General features: G+C 49.8%; 1 protein-coding gene across 3 annotated transcripts in view; it reads left to right on the top strand.

Moving 5' to 3' along the window:
* Positions 1-15,351, top strand: part of SLC39A11 (solute carrier family 39 member 11) — a 350,792-nt gene that overhangs the window by 39,148 nt on the left and 296,293 nt on the right. For all 3 annotated transcript variants that reach the window (XM_042917562.1, XM_042917560.1, XM_042917561.1), the window contains exon 4: positions 5,336-5,494. In XM_042917562.1, the coding sequence (XP_042773496.1) occupies positions 5,336-5,494 (159 nt within the window). The remainder of the gene's footprint in view (positions 1-5,335; positions 5,495-15,351) is intronic.

The raw sequence follows: 15,351 nt of genomic DNA, 5'->3' as shown, positions 1-15,351 counted from the left end.
CACCACCCCCTGTCCATCACTGATCTGTTTTGTGTTGAGGATTTACCTGTTCTGGATACTTTGTGTAAATGGAATCATATATATTATGCGACCTTTCCTGTCTGGCCTCTTGCACTTTGCGTAATTAATATTTTCAAAGTTTACCGATACCATAGTATGGACCCAGCGCTCCATTCCTTTCCAGGGCTGAAAAGCAGTCCGTCATCTCTTAAGGGACATTTGGGGCTGTTTCCATCTTTTGTCAGTGATGAACAAGATGAACATCCACTTTTTTTTTTTTAACGTTTATTTATTTTTGGGACAGAGAGAGACAGAGCATGAACGGGGGAGGGGCAGAGAGAGAGGGAGACACAGAATCGGAAGCAGGCTCCAGGCTCCGAGCCATCAGCCCAGAGCCCGATGCGGGGCTCGATCTTACGGACCGCGAGATTGTGACCTGAGCTGAAGTCGGACGCTTAACCGACTGAGCCACCCAGGCGCCCTGAACATCTACTTTTTAAAATCAAGTCTTGTCATCCATTCATTCATTCGCCCCTCTGTAGGGATCATGTTGAGGTCAGGATGGGGCTGAGACACCACGGGAGGCATGTCAAGAAGAGAGCCAGGGCGGGGCCACCCTTAGTGGTGGGAAGAAGGGCAGAGTACACACATTAAAAAAAAAAAAAAAATAAATAAATAAAAATAAAATAAAATACATTCAAAAGAATGTAGGGGCTCCTGGGTGGCTCAGTCGGTTAAGCGTCTGACTTCAGCTCAGGTCATGATCTCACAGTCTGTGAGTTCGAGCCCCACGTCAGGCTCTGTGCCGATAGCTCAGAGCCTGGAGCCTGCTTCGGACTCTGTGACTCCCTCTCTCTCAGCCCCTCCGCCGCCCACACTCTGTCTCTCTCTCTGTGTCTCTCAAAAAATAGATAAATGTTAAAATACATTAAAAAGAATGTATTTCCTCCTTAGCTCTTTTTTTGCAGGAGTTGTTATTATTGAAATGCTCACTTCCTTGAGCTGCTTTGATCATTTAGCACAAAACTGGGCCACTTTGGCCGGTTTAGCAACCTCTGGCTTGGAGGGTGGACTTCACAAAAGCTTTCCCATAGCGCGTTTGATCGATTGGGTTTTATGTTTTCTTTTTGGCGGTAAAGAGGCAAACAAGGACTTTGGGGAACAGCGAGGTCCCTGCCGTGTACCCCAGAACCTGATTATGCATGCCTTTCGTAGACAAAGGTGGGAAGAGGAAGGTACCCACTGTCTGCTCCTCAGGCTTCTATCCAGTGTCTTCAGGGCTGGTGTTGCTGGACCAGTTTTTGCCTTTATAAGCAGGTTTGCATCAGTGGGAAGGCTTTCGAGATCTGTCATCTGGGGTCATAAAGGGACCGGCTGGCAAGGACTTTCCTGTGGAGCCCGTTACCTGAAATCTTGAGCCCTCTCCTTGGTAACCTATCCCCTCCAGGCTCTGCTCCTTAAGGCTGAGAGTCCATCGGCACACGACTTCTTGCCTCTCTACAGCTAGTCAGTGTCACTACGTCCACATCAAAAAATGCTTAACATTTAAAGGAGCTTTTCTAGTATCGAGAGTTTCAGGCCAGCCAGCTACGTTGGGGGAATTACTAAATAGGACTTACCATGCAGTCCAGCAGTGGCACTCCTCGGTATTTACCTGAACGAGCTGAAAAGTTCCATCTATGCACAAACCTGCACGTGATGCTTAGAGCAGCTCTATTCATCATCGCCAAGACTTGGAAACAACGAAGATACCCCTCTGCAGATGAATGCATAAATAAACGGTGTCCGTCCAGGCAATGGAATATTGTTCAGAGCCCAAAAGAAATGAGCTAGCAAGCCATGAAAAGACGTAGTGGGGGCGGGCGCCTGGGTGGCTCAGTCAGTTGAGGGTCCGACTCTTGATTTCAGCTCAGGTCACAATTTCACCATTTGTGAGTTCCAGCCCCGCGTTGGGGTCCGCGCGGGCAGTGCGGAGCCTGCTTGGGATTCTCTGTCTCTCCCCTCGCCTGCTTGAATGCGCATATGCTTGCCCTTTCTCTCTTTCAAAATAAATAAGCTTTTTTTTTTTTTTTTTTTTTTTTTTTTAAAGAAGACACAGAGGCATCTTAAAAGCATATCACTAAGTGAAAGCAGCCAATCCAAAAAGGCTACACACTGTAGCGATTGATTCTGTCTGTATGACATTCTGGAAAAGGCAAAACTATGGAGATGGTAACAGGATCAGGGGTCTCCAGGGGCTAGGAGGAGGGAAGGATGGATAGAGCACACGGGAGTTTTAGGGTCGTGAAACTACTCTCTCTGATACTGGAGGAGTGGATACTTGTCTTTATGTGTTTGTACAAACCCACAGAACGTACAGCTCCAAGACTGGTCTCAAATGTAAACTATGGGCTTTGGACAGTAATGGTGTATCAATATGGTGTAACAACTATGCCACTGAGGGGCGGGAGGTTGATAGTGGGGAGGTTGTGGGCGGGAGGTTGATAGTGGGGAGGTTGTGCAAGATGGCGGGGCAGGGGCGGGGGCTTCTCTGTAATTTCTGCTCTATTTTTCTGTGAACCTGTAACTGCTCTAAAAAAATTGTAATGCATGCCTTCATATGCTGTATTAGTTTCTTGTTGCTGCTGTAAGAAGCTACACAAATGTAGTGGCTTAAAGCAACACAAACATGCTATCCGAAAGTGCTAGAGGTCAGAGGTCAGGAGTCCAAAATGGATACAGTCAAGGTGTTCTCCGGGGTGCCTTCCTTCTGGAGGCTCTAGGGGAGAATCTGTTGCCTTGTCTTTTCCACTTTCTGGAGGCCGCCTGTATTTCTTGGTTCACGACCTTTTTCTCCATCATCAAGCCAGCCCGACAGCATCTTCCAGTCCCTTACTGACCGTGACCTCTGCTCTTGTCAGTACATCTTTCCTGTGACGCTTATTTTTTACAATTATTTTGTAATGTTGATGTATTTTTGAGACAGAGAGAGAAAGAGCGTGAATGGGGGAGGGGCAGAGAGAGGGGGAGACACAGAACCTGAAACAGGCTCCAGGCGCTGAGCTGTCAGCACAGAGCCCGAGGCGGGGCTCGAACTCACAAACTGTGACATCATGACCTGAGCCGAAGTCGGACACTTAGCCGACTGAGCCACTCAGGCAACCCTGTGACTCCTCTCGTTGTCTCATGGAAGCCCTGTGATCCCATTGGCTCCGTCCAGATCATCCAGCATAACCTCCCCATATCAAGATCCTTAACTTGATCACAAGTACAGAGTCCCCTTTGCCATGTAAGGTGACATATTCACAGGTTTTGGGGATTGGGATGTGGCTGTCTTTGGCGGGGCGGGGGGGAAGTCACCACATCTTCGTGTACCACATCTGCCCTTTAAATAACTTTTCTTTGGGCCTTGTGGTCGCTTGGGACAGGCAACCCAATACTACCTCATGACTGTTCTCTGGTCTTTTTTCTAGTTTATGTGGGTGGCAGGGATGGTGAGGAAAAGAAATGAAGGAAATCCAGTTGGGTCCAGTTGGGTATCTGGAAGGATGAAGAATAGTGATTCCCAAGGAGGGGTCCACCCGAATCATCTGGGCTGCTTTTCTGTTTAAAGCACCCCAGATTCTGGCATACCCCTGCCTTGAGGGGCACATCTCTTTTGCCCTGTACCTCGTGTCACTTGTCCACGGGAACATTTTGTATTTCTCATCTGGAGGGGCAGAGGAAAGGTTGGCACACAGGGATGCTGAGGGACGGAAAGGAGCTGGGGCAGAGGGAGACGCACTTGGTGTGCAAGACGGGATGGGGAACCGAGGCTGAGGAAGTGCCCCCGACCCGTGGCATCGACAAGGATAGGGTGCCGGGAGGGATTGAAGGATGAGATGAATGGCTTTCCTGGATGGTACCATTTTAGAGTTGCTGATGGTGGGGCCGTATGGAAGGCCCTGGAACGTGCAGGGAAAGAGGTTGCTGGACAGGTGCGTGCAGATCCTCCTTGGTGTGGAGTTCACCACGAACAGCAGCTCTCAAAGGCTGTTGAATTCTGAAGCCAGTGAGACAACAGTCTGGGACGTGTTGGGCTGTGTCACGGAGAAGGGGCCCACAGGCTTCCTTGGATGACCTCGTGGAACTGAACTGATGAGACATTTTCTTTCTTTCTGGAAGTTTCTGAGGCAGATACAATTTTCCGGGGGGTGGCCCTAAGACTTTTGCTAGGAGAATCGGGCCCAGAGCAATTGATCATGTGTGGATGATTGTTGGCAGAAGAGAAATTACTTTCTGCATGGGTTTATTCTTTATTGTTGCTTTTGTAATGCCTGGTTCTGTCACTCTGAGTGTTATTTTGGAGATGGGTGATGCAGATATTTTTTTTTTTAAAGGCAAGGCATAATTAAATCATTTTTAGAAACCCATTCAACACTTTGCATGTCAGTGACGACTGTCATATGGTTACGATGGGTAGTGGGTGTATCTGCCAAGGAGATGTCACAGCATCTGTAAGAGTAAACAGCTATCGACGAGCGTTTACTTCGGTAAACACTGGAAAGTTTTATCAAATTGACCTCACTGAGGTTTTTTTGGGTTCAGCTTCATTTTTCTCTTTCCTTTCATGTTTCTGCCCTCATCGAGGTGATTAGGTCCTACTTGTTCAGTTCAGGATCTACCATTTATTGGCTGTGCGCCCTCGTGAAAATTCTTACTACTTCTAGATTCAATTTCTTTCTCTACAGATAGTAATAGAAAACAGCATCTGCCCCCCAGGTTGTGGCAATGATAGAATAAGGTATCAAAGATACATTTCCCTGGAAATAGCAGGCGGTCCATGAGTATTAGTTCCCTTCTTTCCTTTGAGAGATAACAAAGTTGGCAAGACTGAGCTGGTATTGATCAGTGGTTGTCCTCAAATATTTCAAAGGGTGCCACGTGTCAAAGAGGAAGGATACCTTCTTTGGTGCCTCAGAGAGCAGACCTTGAAAGCTAACAGGTAAAAATGGAAGGGAGACAGACACGTGTGACACACATCTACTGTGACAACCAAAACTGCCTCTAGACATGGCCAAACGTCCCCTGGAAGGCACAGTTGCCCATGGGTGAGAACCACTGGATTAGAGGCTGGATGACAGCATCTAGGACTCCATTCTCCCAAGGTCAGCTCTAGTCTGCCCCGTGTTTTGTTCCTATGGCACTCGTTCCAGGCATTCTGGCGGTGGCCTTTCGGTTTGAGATAGTACCTACCGTGGAAGACTGAAGGCCTAGCACATGTGTTGGGTTCAGTTCAAGGGCAACTAAAGTCTGCACTTGAAACACCTTCTGTGTGGTTGGTTTAATGGCTTATTGTTCACTGTGGTTTTTACAGGTCATGTTAGCGGCTTCTTACTGGTCTCTCCTGGCCCCGGCAGTGGAGATGGCCACGTCCTCTGGGGGTTTTGGTGCCTTTGCCTTCTTCCCTGTGGCCATCGGCTTCACTCTCGGAGCTGCGTTTGTCTACCTGGCTGACCTCCTGATGCCTCACCTGGTGAGTACCACTCTTCACACTTGATGTAGCCATTCATGTCTCTGTTGAGCAGCCAGTGATATTGAAATAGATATTTTAAGGCATTTAGGGCTTTTACCTAGAGGCACTGAATTGTGACTGGTTTTTTTTCCCCCTAAAAGAAAATAAGCTCTTGGTAATATGACTAATCGTTCCCTTAGTTACATTTTGGTGAGTTCAGATTTTAAATGTCAGATTTCATTATAAATATAGAGTATAGCTGATGTCGTACTCTGTGGCACTGTGTATATGAGCGGACCTAGAAACCGAGAGAAGCGAGTGAATATGATCATGGTCTTGACCCTTAAGGAGCGTTCACTGTCATCAGGGAGATGACGACATACCCAACTCTAGCCTAAGACCATTGGCCAAGCGTCACATGGACGGGAGCTTATTTATAGGAGGATGAAGTGGGGACATTGGGTAGCAGGGCTCTGAGTTTGAATTCACTTCTGCCATTTGCTGGTTGTGTGTCCCTCAGCTCCATTTTTCCTTCCTATAGCTTGAGGATAACTCCCTTCAGGGGCTGCAAAGTAAAAATTTAAAAATCTAGGGGCACCTGGGTGACTCAGTCGGTTAAGCAGCCGACTTTAGCTCAGGTCATGATCTCATGGTCTGTGAGTTCAAGCCCCGAGTCGGGCTCTGGGCTGACAGCTCAGAGCCTGCAGCCTGCTTCAGATTCTGTGTCTCCCTTTCTCTCTGCTCCCCCTCTGTTCGTGCTCTGTCTCTCTCTGTCTCAAAAATAAATAAACATTAAAAAAATGTTAAAAAAATGTTTTTTAAATCTAAAAAGGCACCAGAATTGGGGGGTTGGGGTAGCCAGAGATGTTAGGCCTTTTTGGTAAACTAGGGCTGGTGGGTTGGGTTTGGGGGATGAGCGTCTACTTACTCATGCAGTAGCATGGTACGAACCACAGCCCGCCATCTGGCTGTGATCACTGACAGAGAGAGCCAAGGTCAAGCCACGAGCTTGTAACTGAGTGCCATTGGTTAAAACCAGGTAGTCTGCATATACTGTTGTCAGTGGAGAAAGGTCAGTGTCAGTAAGAACCCAGTACGGGAACATACAGCCTCACCAGATGCTGTGTCCCAAGCAGCCCTAGAGGCAGGCAGAAGTCCTCCGTGAGATCTGAGCTCGTGCTTGAATTCTCTGCTCACCCAGAAAGGGAAGAGGAGGAGGAAGGACCCTATTGGGGAGAATGAGGTTGAAGGTTATTGCTTCTGTTGGATTCTGATGAGCTGGGATCAGGTCAGGCTCACAGGAGTCAGCTGGACATCTATCCCAAGAGGTACTCTGACATTGTCTTCCCTGCCTTCCTGTCCTCCTTCTTGCCTTAAATTCCTGACCGGAGAGAGAGAAGGACGGGTTCTTGGGAACCTGGCCCTGGGGCTGGTGAGAAGCTGATTACTCATGTCCCAGAAGGACCAGCCTCTGGACCAGAGAGCTGGATGTGATGGTTGGGTGGAGAGGCATGATATTGTCTTGGAGGAAAGACCATGTATCATTTTTTTTTTTTTTTTTTTTTTTTATCGAGAGCTTGAATGTCAGTGTCACTTTCTGCCCCCTGGACCCTTGGCTTCCTTGCTGTTCATTATGTTGCGTGATAATGACTTTGAGAGGTCTCCCGTGTGGGCTGCCATATTCTGCTCTCAAATCCACCCTAGTAATGTGTGAACTTGCTGTTGGGATGTATTCTACTGGCCCTGGCAGGAAGATCTGACAGCCAATGGCCTTAACTCTTGCAACAGCAGTCCAGGGGCTGGCTCAGAGGCTCTGCACAGTCCCCGCTGGGTCTCATTCTGCCCTTCCTACCTAGTCCCCACTGGGCTTCTAAGACAGTCTCTTGTAGAGGGCTCTTTGCACTCATGATGGGCCACTGCTCACTGGTACTGGGGGCAGGCAGGAGGTCCCCAGCTATATTTGATCAGCTGTCTGAACGTGGGGACTTTCTCTGGGCAGTGTAAATAGTCATTGGCTAATTTGCACCAGGCAGCAGCACATTTTTTTAACCTTTTGCTTGATGTCTATTCTAATATATGCTTTGAATATGGAGAAGATCCCAGGGAAAAGTCTTGGACAGACTGTACAGAAAATTAGGAATGGCTTGGGAGTGGCGGCTGAGCATCCAGGGAGAGAACTTGAAGGGGCTTGAGAAAGGACATAATAACCGTTAATGCTCAGAAGCTCGCTAATCAACAGAAAGATCAGCCTGAGAGTAAACATCTGTTCTAGGACAATAAATAAAAAAAATTTTTTTTAATGTTTATTTATTTTTGAGGGAGAGGAGCAAGTGAGAGAGACAGAGCATGAATGGAGGAGGGGCAGAGGAGACATAGAGTCTGAAGCAGGCTCCAGGCTCTGAGCCGTCAGCACGGAGCCCGACGCGGGGTTCGAACCCACGAACCGTGAGATCATGACCTGAGCTGAAGTCGGACACTTAACTGACTGAGCCACCCAGGCAGGCGCCTGTGTTCTAGGACATTTTAAAAGAAATTAATTCTGGCCATTGATATGAGAAGGGGAATTTGCCCTGGAAGGTCTTATAAAAGGATAAGAATGATTTATAATTGCTATAGTCACCGAATACAGATGCTGCCATTGACGAGTGGTGCTTTGAAGCCCGACCTGCCATCGCTCTGAGACAGGACGAGGTTTCCTGGGTTTCACTGCTAATTTGCTTTCCAGACCCAGAAAGGGCAGCAGCTTGGATCTGTCGAAGATGCTTTCTGGAGTCTGAGTTCATGGGTTTTGACCTGGAGTCCTGGTGGTGGTCCCGCACTGATTGAGCGCCCCCAGGGAAGGTAGTGGTCTCAGGCAGCTGAGAAGGCAGTTTGGGAGCCCAGACTCTTGGGTTTATGGGAAGGAGATGGTTAGCAACCCACTCCGTTTCTGTTCATGCCGCCTTTCACGTTTATCTGTTGCCCTTTTGCAGCCCAAGCAAAATATTGCTCATGAAAAGGGTTTTATTCCTAACAGCCTGTCAGGTTAACCTGTTGTGGCTTTGTTAACTTCAGATACATCAAATCGCTCCCTGAACTGGATATTTGTTTTCTTTTCTTTATCGGGGAGTAAAGCAGAGAAAGCTCAGGCAGTAACTGTTCATGGGCAATGAGCTCACAGAGGTTTACGGAGATTTTGCCAAATGGTGTCTTTTTTTTTTTTTAAATTAAATTTGTCTATTTTTGAGAGAGAGAGAGAGAGAGAGAGCGAGAACGCGAGCACAGGGCGGAGAGAGAGAGGGAGACAGAGAATCCCAAGCAGGCTCCGCACCGTCAGCACAGAGCCCGACAAGGGACTAGACCTCATGAACTGTGAGATCATGACCTGAGCTGAACTCAAGAGTCAGACACTTAATTCATCGCCTGAGCCACCCAGGTGCCCCTGCCAAATGGTGTCTTAATGGGAGAGGGGAGGAGGCTGGGGGTAGGCACACAGGTGCCACCTCCTAGACCTCAGGAAGAAGGCTGGCCAGAGGGGGCTGATACATGTGACTGGGACCAGCCCAAGCCCAGGGCTCCCTTTGGAGGCCCCAGGGAGAGACAGAATGGATATTAAAGAGCTGTTTGGAGACATTGGCATTTTTATGATCTTTGCAGTTTTATTTCTATATGAAGGTAAGGATAGCAGCAGGTGGGAAGCCTTCACCCTGAATTTAAAGCAGTGATTTTCTACTGGTGGGTAGAAGGGTAGGGTTGGGAAGGATGGTAGGGTGTGTGTTTCCAAGGCCTCCTGTCTTTCTTTTTAATCCCATTACTATTACACCAATACAACACAGAAATCTCATCATAAAAACTAAAAAACAACAACAACAAAACCTTACGTGAAATTCCCTTCGTGCTATAGACTGCGTCCCCCTCAAATTCATGTGGCGAAATCCTAACCCCCAATGCGATGGTTTTAGGAGGCGGGGCCTTCTGGAGGCGATCAGGTCACGAGTGTGGTGCCCTTACAGTGGGCTCAGTGCCCTTATAAAGAGGTTCCCAAGAGCTCCTTGCCCCCCTGGCAGGTGAGGACACACGGGGACACACGGACACAGTCTATGAACAAGAAACCAGACCCTGATTCTTCCAGCGCTTTGATGTGGGACTTCCCAGCCTCCAGAACTGCGAGAAATCCGTTTTTGTCGCACATAAGCCACTCTGCTTATAGTCATTTTTAAATAGGTTTTATTTTTTTAAGTAATGTCTACACCCAGCATGGGGCTTGAACCCACAACCCTGAGATCAAGAGCCATGCGCTCCACCGACTGAGCCAGCTGGGAGCTGCTCTCGTCATTTTTTTATAGCAGCCTGAGTGGACTATGACATTTCCATCTTCCTGTCCTTTCCCAGACCAACCGTTGTTATTAGTTTAGGGGGTATCCTTCCAGATTTTTTTTTCTCTCTTCTTCCTGCAAGAAAATGAATTATGTTGTGTGTTTTAAACAGTGAAATAGAAACACGTTCCCCCTTTGCTTGTATCGCCCGAGTGTGCTTTCAATCCGCTCTAGAGCAGTCCCAGCTCTGCCTCATTTAGAGCTCCCTTCTCTCGTGAATGTGTGTGCATGCAGTTTTATACCATTGGAAACTGTCTGTGCATTCTCTTGTGTGTTATTTAAAAAAATTTTTTTTTAATGTTTATTTATTTTTGAGAGAGAGAGACAGAGTGTGAGCGGGGGAGGAGCAGAGAGAGAGGGAGACACAGAATCTGAAGGAGGCTCCAGGCTCTGAGCTGTCAGCACAGAGCCTGACGTGGGGCAGGAACTCATAGACCGCGAGATCGTGACCTGAGCTGAAGTCGGCCGCTTAACCGACTGAGCCACCCAGGCGCCCCTCTTGTGTGTTATTTTTAAATTTGAAATGACTTTTATCTGCAGTCATTTTAATACCTATGCAGCACCCCACCACCTAACTTGTATGTATGTAGTTTGCCGGGTGATTTCCCCATCATTGAGTAGCTAGATCCCTCCGTGCTATTACGTATGTATACATGTACATCTGGAAATGTAATTTTGTTTTGTGTTTTCTGAAAAACAAATGGTAACATACTGTCTGTGTTGTTGCTACTTGCTTTTTTCAGCTTGCTTTCTGTCTTGGCAGCCTTCTCCCTGGGAGCTGTGTGCTCCCCACCCCCTCCCTCCTCTCTCTTGAGGAGGCTGCCCGAAGACTGCAGGGGGAAGGGGAGCTGGTGGGAATCTGATTCCATCTGAGATCTCTCATCTGAGAGAGCTGGCTGGTGGTCCTGCCCAGACAGGCCCTGGGGGGGCAGGTCAAGTTCATAAGCAGTGGGGGTCCTACCTTCTTCTCTTCCCCCTCTTTATCTCTGCCCCCAATTTCTCTGTGTCCCCAGTCCCGTTAAGTGTCTCTTCGTGTTCTCTGTAACGGCAAGAAGATGGCTCTGCTGAAAACTTGAACGAGCAGTGTGTGCACATACTTGTAACACGTGTCCAACTTTTGCCGACGTCCATGCATGTTGGTTGGAGGGAGTTGCTATGAGGGACCACCTATGACAAGTGTCTGGAAGTGACAGATGTTGCAGGAGGCAATTATTCCGTTCCCCTCCCCGCCCCCCCCCCCCCCCCCGGGAGGGTTCAGATGCTTTTCTTCTCCTTCACGGATTCTCTCCATCTTTAGCATTCCGATTCTACCTCACTAAAGAAAGAACACCTTACAGAGAGAAGATGGGGGTGGGGCGGGGATGGCAAGACTCTCTTACAGAAAAAGGGGAACTGCCGTAGGAACCACCTGGGAGTCTGTAGCACAAGCCTGGCATCGCCTGATGAGCCCAACTAGCTCCATAGCAAAGGTTGGTTCTCTGCCTCAGTTGCCAGTGCTTCCTTCTTTCTCCTACTTGGTTGGGCCATGGCAGATGCAATTGTGTTTGACACTGGAAGGCTCATACTGTTTGATCGGTTGTCGGCATCTTGGCTGGGCTGGGGAGAGCCCCCGGTGCAGGGGCCGGGGCGCGGGGTGGATTGGGCACCGCCAGTGTCTACAGAATCAGGTCAAAGAGGAAGGAGGTTTTGCACACGGGCATATTGCTTAACTTTCTGCGCTTCTGTGTCCATTTCCTAAGTCTGCCAGAACATAGTAGTGCAGACCAGGTGGCTTAGACGACAGAAATGTATCTGCTTCCAACAGAAATGTATCTGCTTCCAACAGAAATGTATCTGCTTCCAGTTCTGGGGGCTGGAGCTCCGGGATCAGGGTGTCTGCAGCGTGGGTTTCTTCTGTGTCTTCTCTCCTTGGCTCCGAGATGCTGTCTTGTTGCCGTGCCCTCACGTGGTCTCTCTTCTGCGCAGCTGTGTCCCTGGCATCTCCCTGTGTGTCCAAATTTCCTCTTATATGGACACCAGTTGGATCGGATCAGGGCCCATCCTAACGGTCTTGTTTCTTTCTTAACGACCTCTTTCAAGACCCTGTCTCCAATTATAGTCCCATTGTGAGGCACAGGGTTTAAGGCTTCAACGTAAGGATTTTAGGGGACGCAGTTCAGCCCATAACAAAGTTCCCTCAGTTTCTCTTGGTACTTACGGTACTAAGATTGAGAGGTGACTCGGGTAGGTAGACAGAGAGCTCATCTGTGGATGTCAGTGGAGGCCATCCATTTAGGGACTGGGTGTCTTGAACAAGAACCCGCTGCAGTCCTGCACCGGAATGGGCAGGCTGACTGAGCACGTACCCTGAGCAGCCAAGCCCACTAACCGGTACGTGGCACTAATGAATACTTTAGTTCCTGGTGGAGCAGACCCATAAGGTAGCCGGCAACAGAAGCAACAGCGTGTGAGCCCTGGCTAGAGAGCACTGTGGAAAGGTGGTCTTTCGGAGGGCTTCCCTAACAGGGGTTTTGAGTCTTTTAAGGAACGGGCAGGAGATTGCATCGCCCTGGGGAGCTCTTGACGCACTGAAGCTGGAGGCCCTCCGGCACGCGGTATCTGGAGAGAGTGGCATTCAGGCCCCCCTGGGTCTCAAGGTGCAAGTGGGAGCCATACTTGGGCCTACGATGCATTCTGCAGCCTCCTGCGACTTTCAGGAAGATGCTCGGGTGTCGATTTCGGTCCTGCCGGCATGCACAGGGGCTACAAGGGGCGTTGCAGCAGTCTAGCCTGGGGTGGTTGCTGCTGCTTGGAGAAAACTGCGGGCGTCGCCAGTGCGCAGTCTCGCGGTGCACGATTGGCCGTGGATACACGTACCGCCTACTCCCTCTCTTCCCCTCCGCTTGCCCCCCTCGCTTTCTGGGGTGGGTGGTGAATGCTGCAGAAAAATGCCTGCAGCTTTGCAGCCAGTGGCCCAGACATCGGGGACTGTGTGTTCCGGATTTTGACCAGAGGGCTCGGGGCCGACCTCTGTCAAGGCTGTGTCTTCCCAGAGGACCCTCGGTGGGTCTGGCATGAAAACATGCACGTATGCGTGCATGGGGGCACACGTAAGCTGTCGCTCTGGTAGAGGCCATAGAGCACCGTGAAAGCAAGCGCTAAACGCTTCTCATTTTTATAATAAACTGGAAGGGATTAAAAAAAATTTCTTTTAATTTATTATTATTATTATTATTATTATTATTATTATTATTATTATTATTATTTTGAGCGAGAGACACAGTGTGAGCCGGGGAGGGGCAGAGAGAGAGGGGGTCACAGAATCCGAAGCAGGCTCCAGGCTCTGAGCTGTCAGCACAGAGCCCGATGCAGGGCTCGAACCCACGAACTGCGAGATCTTGACCTGAGCCAAAGTCGGACGCCCAACCGACTGAGCCACCCGGGCGCCCCATAAACTGGCACGGATTGATTCTTAAATGCAAACCCTTCTAGAACTTGGCATTTGCTCTCCGTGCTTAGATTCCCTATTTTTCCCATGAACTTGTGACTGAATACATGTGTAGTCTAGCTGTTGAGTCCAGCTTATGGCACAGGGGATGGTGGCGGAGGGTTACAGGGCCGGAATTGGGTGCACGTCTCTGTTAGCTCCTTCCTCCCACAGGTGGCAGCCTGTGCGTCTGTCACTCGCAGTGACATCCCTGGCGAGGCGCCGGGTGTGCCCTTCCCCAGCTTGGCAATCCGGCCACACCCCTGTTGTCCGGCTCCTCCGGGATGGGATCCGGGTGCCGATGGTAGGCCCCAAGGCTGGGAAGAGTCGAGCCCCAGGGCAGTCAGGGTTCTGGTGTCCGAGAAGAACAGAGGAGGGAACTGTGGGCACAGAGGTGTGGTCTGGCCAGTTCCTAGGACAGAGTCGGATGACATCTACCCCCTGTGGAGCCCCGGGGAGAAACGACAATGTATTTCTGTGGTAGCGGTGGTGTGGTGTTATACAGAAATGGTCTGTGCTGCGTGAAGTCTGCAGTTCCTTTCTCTGTCCTGTGTCTCAGGGGTGGCCGGAGGGGAAGGGACTTCATCCCTGTGTTGCAGGAGCACACCGGGGCTCCAGAATCACAGCCAATCCCCCCTGGAGCGCTCTTTTTCCAATCGGAGGACTTTCCTCACCTTGACCCGAGTAAGACAGAAGTGTTCCAACTCTAGCACAGAAGCTAAGTGACCATTACGAACCCAGTGGCGATGGCAAACAGCTCAGAACACTGTTCTCTCCTGCTTACCCCACGGGATGCCCTTTGTGTGTTCCTCCTCCGCGAAGCTTCCCTGACCACCCCGCGTCTTGGTTCCACTTGGCACCTTCTCCCGTGTGGCCCTCGTCTTCCCTGTGCTGTGCTCACCTGTGGACCCGATCCCTTGGGGGCCTGAAGGCAGGAGCGTGGGTAAGGATGAGTCTGCTCTGGTCCCCGCTGTGTCCTCCACACCAGTCAGCACAGTGCCTGGCACATAGTAGGTCTCCAGGAGGCGTCTGATGGATGAGCAAATGAAGGTGTAGGGAAGATCGCAGGGGATCGTCTTTGTGAAAACTCCCTACAGCTTCCAAGTTTTAAAGGACTTTGTGCCCGTGAGTTATCTTCTGGAAGCGGATCCGTGCCCTCTGTGACTGGCCGCTTTCTTGGAAGAAAACAAACATGAGGCAGAGATAGTTAAACGTGCAGGTGAAAAAACCAAAAACCGAATCTGAAATATGAATCCGTTATACAGGTTTCCATGGCCGTACTTTCTTGGTGATGTTTGCCTAAGAAGGGGTATGATCAGGAAGTGTGTTAGAAGGGAGGTGGGAGGGGCGGTGGGAAGGAGCAGGGAAGTCGTCTTTGGTGCTTTAGAAAAAGACTAACACCTGAGCCTCCCTCTGGAGCCTCTGATCTAGATGCCTAAAGCGACACATCCCCACAGAGGCTCCGATGTGCAGCCGATGTGGTGACGGCCGACCGAAGGCAACTCATAACTTGTTTTTTGTTCAGGTGTTTTTGACAGATTCACTGCCCTTCAAATACCTTTCTCTTTCCCTTCTAAGCCAAGTTTTCCTATTGCAAAAGCCTCCGAAAAGAGGGACAGAAGGACTTTCTGCCGGTGACGAAGGGACAGTGTCAGGATGAAAGGGGAGAGGATCCGGTTCTCTGAGTTGCACATTTCCAGGCTCTCCAGAATCACCTGGGAGACCTTTTGGCACACGCTCCCCTTTACCACTGCCCTTACCACCTCCCCCTTACCACTACCCCCTTACCACCTCCCCCGATTCTCCCAGCAGCCTTTTGCGAAAGCGATCGCCTTGCTTCGTCTGACGCCCTGATCCTGACTCTGCTCACCACCCCGTCCATTTTGTCAGAAGCTGCTTGAATATCAAGTTTCCATATGGCGGTGCCATTGCAGTTGGTGGCGTCCCAGGAGACCGGCTCGCTGAAGATGCCCGGAAGCGATTTAAGGCAGGACCTGTACGTAATGAGCCTGGGGACGCGCCAGCTAAAGCTAGGTTTTCTTGCTGAGAGAGTGCTA

This window comes from Panthera leo, chromosome E1, assembly GCF_018350215.1.
Source record: "Panthera leo isolate Ple1 chromosome E1, P.leo_Ple1_pat1.1, whole genome shotgun sequence".
Lineage (NCBI taxonomy): Eukaryota > Metazoa > Chordata > Mammalia > Carnivora > Felidae > Panthera > Panthera leo.
This window is presented reverse-complemented; position numbering and strand designations above follow the sequence as displayed.